Source organism: Betta splendens, chromosome 7 (assembly GCF_900634795.4).
Source record: "Betta splendens chromosome 7, fBetSpl5.4, whole genome shotgun sequence".
Lineage (NCBI taxonomy): Eukaryota > Metazoa > Chordata > Actinopteri > Anabantiformes > Osphronemidae > Betta > Betta splendens.
In genome coordinates this window covers 3,606,587-3,617,083 of record NC_040887.2, presented here as the reverse complement: position 1 = coordinate 3,617,083, position 10,497 = coordinate 3,606,587, and the positions used below count along the sequence as shown (strand labels likewise).

At 48.6% G+C, this 10,497-nt stretch overlaps 1 protein-coding gene across 3 annotated transcripts in view; it reads left to right on the top strand.

Annotated features, from left to right (window-relative positions):
* The first annotated feature begins 6,789 nt into the window (after positions 1 to 6,789).
* cacna2d3a (calcium channel, voltage-dependent, alpha 2/delta subunit 3a) overlaps positions 6,790 to 10,497 on the top strand; it is a 65,065-nt gene continuing 61,357 nt past the window's right edge. For all 3 annotated transcript variants that reach the window (XR_008695220.1, XM_055510573.1, XM_055510572.1), the window contains exons 1-2: positions 6,790 to 7,237; positions 7,453 to 7,534. Coding sequence is in view for 2 of the 3 variants with exons in the window: in XM_055510573.1 (XP_055366548.1) it covers positions 7,113 to 7,237; positions 7,453 to 7,534 (207 nt within the window). In the remaining variant the exon portion in view is untranslated. The remainder of the gene's footprint in view (positions 7,238 to 7,452; positions 7,535 to 10,497) is intronic.

Sequence of the window (10,497 nt, the reverse complement as noted above, 5' to 3'; positions counted from 1 at the left end):
GGATATGGTGAACACCCAAACATGAATGTTGAGATCTGACTGTAACCACTTAGAAAAGACAGACATGTTAATATATCCTTTAGTGGAAACAAAAATTTGTACTTTGTCTAATCTGGAACTGAACAACAGTAATTTACGTAACCATAAGAACTGTTTTCATATGAACAAATGTAAACAAACATGCGTGAGATCATGATCCACCTACAGATTGAAGTAAGTCTTCAAATGACAGCGAAGCTGCAGACGGGCGTGTGACCGAACTTCCCTCAGTGATCCATCATTTCTGTGCCTCTGAGGCGCCAACAGGAGGCTGGTGTTCAGTGTTTGTTGTTAATCTCTCCCCGTGCAGGACTCCAGCGTGAGGATCCTCAGAGCCGGGGATTTGGACTTTGTGGCCGCAGACGGGCCGGGCTGTTTTATATGTAAAGCCGCCAGGCACAAAGCACACGCCCGCCGGGTGCTCCGCTCTGCAGGCCGCGTCTCAGCGTTTGCATTGTGTGCGCCGCAGATAGGGAGGTCATCAGGACTGGCAGGTGGGTGAGGCTCCCCCCCCCCCCTCCACAGCTGGAACCCCTGGACCGCTGGCTTCTGGCTCCCTCCACCTCACTGTTAGTTTTCCCCCAGGTTGGAGTGTCCATCGGGGTAAATAGTTGCTCCGTGGGCTTCCAGTGCCTGGGATTATTCTGCTCTGTGAATCATTGATTCGGCCCAGTGGGGCGCTTTGATGTGCGGCGGGTCTCGGTGAATCCACTATTAATTCCAACGCCACAGTCGAGCCAATCAAAGCCCGGGCGCGTCTCCTGCTCCGTCAGCACAGCTCCAGTGACTGGCCTCTTTTTAGCCTCTTGGGCATGTTATCATTGCAAATGAGTTGGTTATCAACAACAAGGCAGCCTGCACTATGGGGCTTAAACAAATCAACAGTCGGCGGGCGGCTGAGGGGAGCGCCACTGCGCCGCTTCACCGCCGCTGCCTCGTTTCATCTCAACGTGGACTTGGCTCCGTCACATCTGCGTTTTATATTTGTGCCGTGGAGATAAATGTCTGCTGCTGTTTACACGCGCCTGTTTGCCAAGTGCCCGGGCTGCAGAGACGCGCCGGTTAAAAACAATGAGCTGCGACGTGGCCACGGCGGAACCGATGCTGGACGCGGCCTGGGCTATCTGGTTCCGCTCGGTCCCGCTGTAATTTCCTGTTACGCGGCTCGGATTCTCTCTGCAAACACTTCGCCTTTGAAGAATTATTTGAAAATGTGCATTTTAATAAGGTGCACGGAGGCGCGGCCAGTGAGACACAGGCAGGGGATAAAATGGAGATCTGGAATGAGCTGATGATGGAGGGGGGGGGCAGAGAATAATGGCACCTTGTAACAGCAAGGTGTTTTTCTTTAATTGAGTGGTGGGGGAATGTGGAATGGAATGCGATGCTTTGGGCGAATCAGTGTGGAGCACTTTTTAATCTGCTACGCAAAATAATGCAAATATCACAGGCTGCCTGTTATTCTGCCGCATAATGAAGCCCCCGCTCGCGTCACCACAGCTGCTTGAGTCAAAACCTGATATCCACATGGTTTGTGTGTGTGTGCAAGTTTATTATTCACAAACACATCTGAACTTTTGTGTAGTCAAACCGTGACGTACCTCCATCATAGTAATTTACCTTTTTGGGCTTTCTGATGCTGCGCTGCATTTGTTCTCTGCTCTCCTCCTCTTTCTACTGATCCAGTCCTTGTTTCCCTTTTTAAAGAATAAATTGTCATGTTGGTGTAAAATTCGAATGTGATTTAGTGCAGACGAGTGTGACCGTGATCTATAAGAACGTGGAAGTCACTCGAGTTGAACTTGTGCAGCGTCTGTCAGAGGAGCTCGCCTCCACACGTGTCTTAATGGTCTCCCATTACAGCCAACATGTGGCAGCTCATGCCTCTAACACCTAATGGGGTTCGTCACAGACGCCACCTCGTCAGGTGACTCCCTCACGCACCGATGTGAGACCGCAGTCATGAAACGCCCCCTCCTCCCTCCACCTGGATCTTCCTCGTCCTCCTCCTCCATCTTTTCGCGTGTCCTCATTCTCCCCTTTCTGCTGCTTTCGCTCCACGCCTGTCCCTCCTCCCCAGACGCTTCTTTGTTTTGGTACGTGGCCTGATTAGCTGGTTAAGCGAGGCTCTTGTAGCAGTCCCACAGTTTGGCTGTGTGGAGCTTAGTGAGCGGTGGTGGTCAGAGCCAGGCTCTGTGCAGACACAAGTAAAGACTTTTGAATAGTAATGAGTCTTCAGAGAAGTGTGGCTGAGCTCCTGAGCAGCGGTTTCACTGCAGCTCCCTTTGCTGTGGCAGGACTTTACTTCCTCCATCACATCATTTTGCTTTCACAATGATCTGATTTCATCGCATGGCGAAAAAATAACCGGCTAATAGCGGCTTTTAAACCCAATTATCCTCACTAATATCATCCTATTATAGTTTGTTTTTAATGTCTGACAAATGGTTCTTTAGTTTCCTTTCTGAAAGCCTGACGCATTCAGCGTCTTTCCTGTGTGTCCCACTCCTTTGCCTCCTCTTCTCTTCTTTTGCTGAACAAGCTGTTTCTTTTCTTTCTCTGATGAGTCTGTGTCCCTCTTTTACTCTTTCCTGCCACGTCCCTCACCTGCTTCTTTCCACTGGGCCTCCCTGGTGACATCACATTCTCTTCTATACTTTTAAGATGTCAGCCTACTTTATATTGGGTTTCTTTTAAGCAACAGTGTCTTTTTGTCCCCTCCACATTTACCAAATGATAAAGAGTCAGTCTCCTCGTCTGAGCTGAGACATTAGTTATGTTATTCTGTAAACGGCCGATTGAAGCTACTTGGCTGCAAAGTTCACACAGAGTGTATTAAACATTATTAATTCAAATGCCTGAAAACAGAACAGAGGACTTTATATTTATCTTCATCACTGCAAGGCTTTGGGGCTTTAAGCAGGTGCTTGCTGCATTATGCTCCTGCCTCAGGCCAGCGATGCAGATATTCTCAGGTGAAGCATCATAAATTACCTCCTGTGTTTATCCCAATGTAGACAGCAGCAACTACTATATGATGCATACATTTGCAGTAACACTTTTATTATAACTGTACTTATATTTAATGGGCAATGATGAGCACATTTATTGCAACGGTTCTTTTTTCTTTCCAAAGAATTTACCTGCACCAGCAGTTTCTTCTCGCCAGCATTAGAACCCACTGTTTATTTCAAGGACGTGGCTTCCAGTAGGGCACGAACAGCTCAGTGGTTCTTTATCTTCCCTGTCCCGATCTCACTAACGACCCAGCACGGAGGCGCTCACCTCGCCACCCCCTGTTGTTCATCATAAGGAGATTGTTGCACTTTGTCCTTGTTTCCAAAGCCGTGACTCTCGCGCGCCGCGGACATTTTGATCCGCGCCGGCTCCTCGGCAGTCATCTGTTCCACTGCCGCTGCTGATGGTGGCAGGTCTTTTGTATCTCATTACTAATTGAATTATTGGAGGTATTTCTGGAGCAAGGTGAGCCATGAGCCTGGGAACAAAAAGTTATTTGTGGTGTGTTATGAAATTCTCTGGCACTAATGAGCCTGAGCATCGCTGTCAGTCTAGACAGCATGGATGCTCCCAGACAGAGAGCGTCTGCTGCCACCAACCAGTGCAAACACGAAGCAGCCTGGATGGAAAGTCGCTCAGTTGTGCAAAGAAGAAATATAATTGTCCCACGATTTAACAAATAAAAATAGTTGACGAGCGCCTTAAGCAAACAATGAAAGTTCTTTCTGGTTATGATGCGTTTGAATCAGCCTTGTTGGAGGTTTTATTGTGTAACATGCCCTCTGCTGTATCAATGTGACCTTGTGTGCCGTCCTCACTCAGTAATTCAATAAATATACATTAGAAATGCTATTCACAGAATGGCAAAGAGCAAATCTGTATATTTTGCAATACGTTAATGCTGCATGTGAAGACAACATGAGCACGTCCACTTCATTCATTCATTCATTCATGCCAACACTGCCTCCTCCTCCACACTTCTGACCTCGGTGCTAATAAGTCGGTTATTAGCCCTGATGTCAGTTTGAAAGGAAACGCAGCCACAGTGAAAAAGCCTGTTTTCATCCGGGCTCGGACGGCACCGCGGTGGAATTATGAAATGTAAAAATAGAGTTTCCTAGTTTTTGCAGAGGAACGGGGATAAATTAAATGAGCTGTTAGAGGAGGAAGATGAAAAGCTGCTCTTTGTTTTTAGTTGTGTGATTAAACTGATACAGGAGGAGGAGGTGGAACCAGCAGCCGTCACTGCTGAGCCGAAAAGGGAGCGCGTCAGCTCCTCTCCTCCTCCTACTGAAACACAAGGTTGAGAGCGGGTGCCACCAGCGGAGGTGCACTCTGCTCCCACATCACGTGTGATTACAGCATTCAGAGAGGAGGAAATGGAGCGTTAGAGGAGGAACAAGAGGGGTTGTGGGTGTGTGAAAACAAAGAGAAGGACCGAGTCTTTGATGCAGTTTCCTCTGATGTCATCATTATTAACTTACATGTAATGTGTGCGCTTTGTTGACTATAATAATGTGTGTTTTAATAAAACCATTGTCAAAACATACTGTACTACAGGGAAAGGTCCCTTGATAATCCAGACTTTAGCTTCTTAACTCTACACTACACGCATTTAGAACATCTCCAGGGACGAGTCTCTGGTCCACAAGCGTTAAAGCACCATCCATCAGCAATTACTCAGAAAAGTGTTGTTCCCAAACTGGTGTGTTCTTACTGGTTAGGAGCTGTTATACAATGAATGGGAATCATGGGAGAATAATGGGATGATGTTCCCACGGGACAGAAAGAAACAACCTCAGGCAGATAAGAAGAACTTAAACATTAATATTAAACTGACAAATTGGAAGCAACAGCACATAGATATTGGGACAATCTAATGCAGAAGCCTTTTTTAAAATCATTTTGCATTAATCCATCACCAATAATTACCTCACAAGGAAACAAACACAGCAACAATACCAGGATGTGATAAAAATAACACCCAGTCACCCAGGACGACGCAAATGACCTGCGTCGCCTTCTGGTCCTGATGCTGGAGAATCCCTGGAGAAACAGTGTTTGTTTTAACCAAAAATAGGATCAATTTTCTTTACTCTTCAAATGTAAACAGTGGCCTTGAACACGCACGCACGCACGCACGCGCGCACACACACACACACACACACACACACACACACACACACACACACACACACACACACACACACACATTCCACACTAAAGCATTTTAACGCCAACCCAGCCTCCCTGAATGACTGGGCAGCAGTGAGGATTTTGTTTTTAGACTTCTCACCCCGGAACCATTCAGAGAAATCCAATTATTTCTGCTTGATGAGCAAGTGCTTTTATAAAGTTGGTTAAACTGCTGGAGAGGGAAGAGTTGGACAGTTCTTGGTCACAGAAAGGGTCTATTTGTGTTCTTTCGGTACATGTGACCCACAGTGCGTTTCCCTGTTTTGGTTCTAATGGAAGTGGCATCAGGTGAAATGGGGACCGTCTTCAGAAACGGACAAATAGTGTCTTTTTGTGTTGGTGTGAGAGTTGTGTTGCAGTGGCTGCATCAGGATGCACAGATTTGTTTTGCGCGTTTCTCAGCGCGCTGACGGATCGACCGCAGCGCAGCGGCACCGCGGGCCCATGTCTCATGCCGCTCCATGGGCCGGCGCCACAGAACACCTTGGCAGGTGGACCGCTGGCGCGAGCGCGGCTGGAAACGACCTCGGCGCCTGGCAGAACCACAGCGATGCTGGCGCACTGGACCTCGGGCTATTTCTGGCGCAGGACAATGTGCAGCTTAATAAAACCAATGTGTCGATCAGAATTCTGAAGTGTCTGCACATTGTGGAATGATGAGGTATGTTTTGAAGTGCAGTGCCTATAATCCTGCCCTGTGATGACCTGGCTTCTTACAGTGTAAACGCTTGTCCCGTCTGTAGGAAGCGCGGCCCTTGTGTTTTAGGGCCGATGTTTGACCCCGTGTACGTTAAAGGTGGAACCGCGGGTCTGTGACCAACAGCGCTGCCCCCCAGCGGCGATGGAGGCTGTTCAGTCGGTGCAGATCCGCTTCAAGTGCTCTGCCAGAACCTCCAGCTCCGTGTGAAACGCGATCCGTCACACGGGGTCTGACGCCTGGGGGCTCTCGTCCTCCGTCGCAGCCCACACGCCGCCACGGCCACGTCGCTGCTGCAAAGTGCCTTTAATTGGCTTTTATTCAGCAGAACTGACTTATCGCTCGGTCCTTCCATCGAGAGCCTCAACGCCCCGTGTGCCGTTTCACACTCACACACTTCCTTTCCATTTCCTCCCTCTCTGTCTTGCATCAGCACTTTGGCAGTAATTCCTGCTTCAGTGCGCTGGGCACACGGTGAATGACTTGATCTGACGTGAAAGCTAAAGGCAATAGCCCACGGGGGGGGGGGTCAGAATTATGGCGTAATTCAAGTACAACAATAACGCCATCCGTGGAAACCTCCTCTCAGATTCAGAGGAAGGAGGTAAGTGTGTGTGTGTGTGTGAGAGAGAGAGAGAGAGAGCGAGAGAGCGACGGGGGGAGAGAGAGGAGAGGCTGCTCGCATCACTCAGGAGTAGGCGTGCTCTCGTGCGCTGCATCGTTTGATGATCTCCCCGGCTCCCCCTGAACCTCCACTCTGATCTCAGTGGGTGAGGTCGGTGGAACAAAGCGACTGAGCGGACTTTCCTCCGCCCGCCGGGGGAGTGGAGCTTGCCGGGCACCGGAGCCGTGTGCGCCGCCGCGCCGCCCCACGCCGCCCCACGCCGCCCCACGCCGCGCCGGTCAGCGGGGCCACGCCGCCACTTTGGATAACTTCCACAGCCCGAGGATCCTGCCGTTCGCCGAGGCGCATTGATCGTCCGCGTCCGACATTGTCATGACTGATTTAGCCTGTGAGCACAGGTGACTCTTGATCATTTCGCTCTCTTTTTATTAAACCCATTGTTGAATTCTCTGGCGGAGGAAGATTAACCCACAGTGTGGATCGGCGTGATCGCCAAACTCGCACTGTGCGCGTGGGGACGGGTGCTTTTTGCCCAAGATGCGGGTGGACCGGGACCGCGGGGCTTCCAGCGCGCGCTGTGCCTGTCTGCTCGTACTTTTCTCAACTCTGAGCACCAGGTTCACGGAGGTGGGAGGCACCCACCAAAGCATCCCTCCGTCCGTGTAAGTAGATTCTCTGAGTGCGCGCCTCACTTCATTCTCCAAGTTCCCACGCAGAACGTGGCTACGACGACCCCGACTCACAAACCAATTAACGACCCAATTACCACTCTTTAATTGTATTAAAGCTAAACATTGTTTGTTTGGACGCAGAATTCCCGTTAACTGCCTGTTTCTCTCGTGTTTGTGTGCGCCATGGCTGCGCGCGCCGTCCGCAGGGTGAAGCTGTGGGCTTCGGCGTTTGGTGGCGAGATGAAGTCCATCTCAGCAAAATATTCTGGCTCCCAGCTGCTGCAGAAGGTGAGCTTCCGGTGTCATTTGAAAGTAGGCTAGATCCTGTACCCGCAATGCTCGGCCAAGATTATTTAGATGACTGAACCGGAGTTGTCTTGTGGGCATTTGCTCTCTTATACAAGAAGGCAGGAGCTTGTTTTAGGCGAGTTCTGCTCTCCCTCTCTATATATTTTAATACTTCTACCATCCCAGTATTTACAGAGAAACTCACTGGATTACACGCGTTTGCTGAAATTATCTGATGGCAGTTGTAGGAGTCCAACTGCTTCCTCACAAGCTCAACCATGTGATTTTTGAGAGACTTTTAAAATGTCTGTATGTGGCTGTGAAAGAGCAGCATACGAGAGGAAATGACTGCTGTTAAGTAATTTCTGAGCTGAGAAAAATGTCATTCTTAATGCCTTAAACTGCAGGACCTGCGCTTTCAGCCACTTGAGAATCAGTGCTGCATGTCGACTAGATAAGCACAGATTTAAAAGCTTACTCAGAGCATGTTCATGTTTAACGTGTGCCCAATTCTCCAGCTCTCGGGCAGATGCATTCACACACAGGCTCGCTCTCGCTCACACTCGCGAGTATAATCTCCAGAAAGCGCTATTTCTTTTTTTTACTAAGCTACTGGATGTTCCTCATTCACGGCTCGTTTTCTGCCTCTCTGCAGTCACTTTCCAGACCGGTTCCACTTTGCTTTGTGGCATTAATGCAAGATTTGAGTGTGATGGAATGCAAATTTTCCTAATGGAGGGTCAGTTGATGAAGCGAAGTTAAAGCGGCTAATGGATGGCCCACGGATAAAGGGCCAAGCTGAAGCTAACCTCTTAGCGGGTGTGCAGACGCGGCGCTACGCTCGGGGGCCGCGGTTCACGGCTCCGGATGCGGGGACCCACTGTGGTGTGTGTGTGTGTGTGTGTGTGTGTGTGTGTGTGTGTGTGTGTGTCTGCTGGGAGATGTCACACACCAGGGCGCTGATGTTATGCACAACCAGGACCTGTGTGTGTCACCTACGCATGCACCTTATACAAGAGTGCATGCGTGGAAAAAAAAATCCCTCCTCGCACACGTACGTGCATGCGTTTGAGTCTGTGCTCATCCACACATGGGCCCGTAGCATGGATTTCATCAGCTGCTGATAAGGCAGAGGAACGGTGTTATCTTTCTGACAGGATAAAAAGTGTTCCCCCTTCTCATCTTTTCCTGCCTCAAACAGAAGATAACCCTCCCACAGTGTGACGGCCTCTTTATGAAATGCAAATGAAGGCCGCAGGGTTAATTGAGCAAAGAAAAGACTGGAGACCTCTTGTGGGAAAAAGTGCATCCTTTCACACCAAACAGCATCATAGCATCCTTCACTGTCGCTGCATTGAACAGTTATCACCCAGTGTGCAGGAGATGGAAGCGCCTGAAACCACAGGGCCGCTGCTTCTTGTGCCCTGCGTATTGTGCTGTATTATGTGTCTGGTGCAGGAACGGTGAAGAGGGAGCACGGTTCCCCCGAGGCCACATATGCTTTTAAATAAGCAGAAAGAATGTGGGCATGTACACAAACACAGAGGAGGATGGGGCGAAAGAGAAAAGGTTGATGCGGTTCCCTTGGGCTGGAAGGAGATGGACTCTGTCTCGCTTCAATTATGTCTCTGACCTAAGCGCATTGTCACACACGCACACACACACACACACACACACACACACACACACACACACACACACACACACACACACACACACACACACACACCAGAACGAAGTTGTGTGCAGGCACGCCCTCAATAAAAACATACCTGATGCATAGTATAAATTAAATTTGTGCAGTGTGTTTGTCTCGTACCATTTTTTTTGGCAGTTGTGGCTCATGTTATTTTGTTCTGAGAGATTAAATTCGACAAATTAATTTGATACTTCCATTGTGTCGACTCTGCATCATCTTTAATAATAGATATTCTCCAAACATGCAGATGTGTGGTAAATCATATCAATTAATAAAACAAAAGCCAGCAAATTAATTATTAACTTGTTTTTAAATTGAGTGACAAACCTAATCCAAACATAATAGTAGCTTAAATATTTATCTTATAATATTTCAGTGAATAAACCATAAGCTGAAGATGCTTTTAGTAATAATAGGATGAAAGTAGTTCAATTTTATTTTTCTAGCTGGTCGGTGGAATTACTGCATCTGTGCTAATTAGAAAGCAGCGTAATTTGCAGCATTAATAATATTGTCAGGATCGCATCTTTTGTTTCAACGAGCTGAATTGGGCTCGTTTTTCTAGACACATGATTCAATTCAAAGGTATTTTCTCCACATTTCACCCCTCGTCTCGTCTTTCCTCTCCGGTCCCGATCCCCTCCTCCCTTCCCACGCCACAAGCTGCTTCCTACAGTGTGTGCATCGGGAACGGCTCTTGTTTCAAGGTTACACCATACTGTGTGTGTGTGTGTGTGTGTGTGTGTGTGTGTGTGTGTGTGCGGCTGCAGATGATCTTGCATATGAGGTCTCTGAGACCACCTAAACACTGTTGCTGTCTGAATTAGCTGTGTGTCTTGGACCCTCTTTGCTGCTGAAATCTTTAATTTCATGTGTCATTGAGCAACCTGTCTGTATGAAGCAGGCCGTCTGCCTCGGCTTCCCTCTGTGTGTCGCTGGCTGGACTAGTTTTCACCTCGCTGCCGTTATTGCTGTCTGGAGTCAGAGTAGTGGGACATTATGCCACGCTGAAATAACTTCAAGCCCGTCGCTAATGGAAGACACAAGACAAACGAGCGTTTTGCGTCGGCGCCACAGCGACTTTCTGCAAGTTCCCCGTGCTCGTCTGATTGCCTATTTTTAAAAGCACAAGCTGCATCGGAGGGCAGCGAATAGGAGGCGGGCGCGTGTGTTTGCATGGTGTGTGTTGAGTTTGCGTACCTTCCTGAAGTCACACACACACACACACACACACACACACACACACACACACACACACACACAC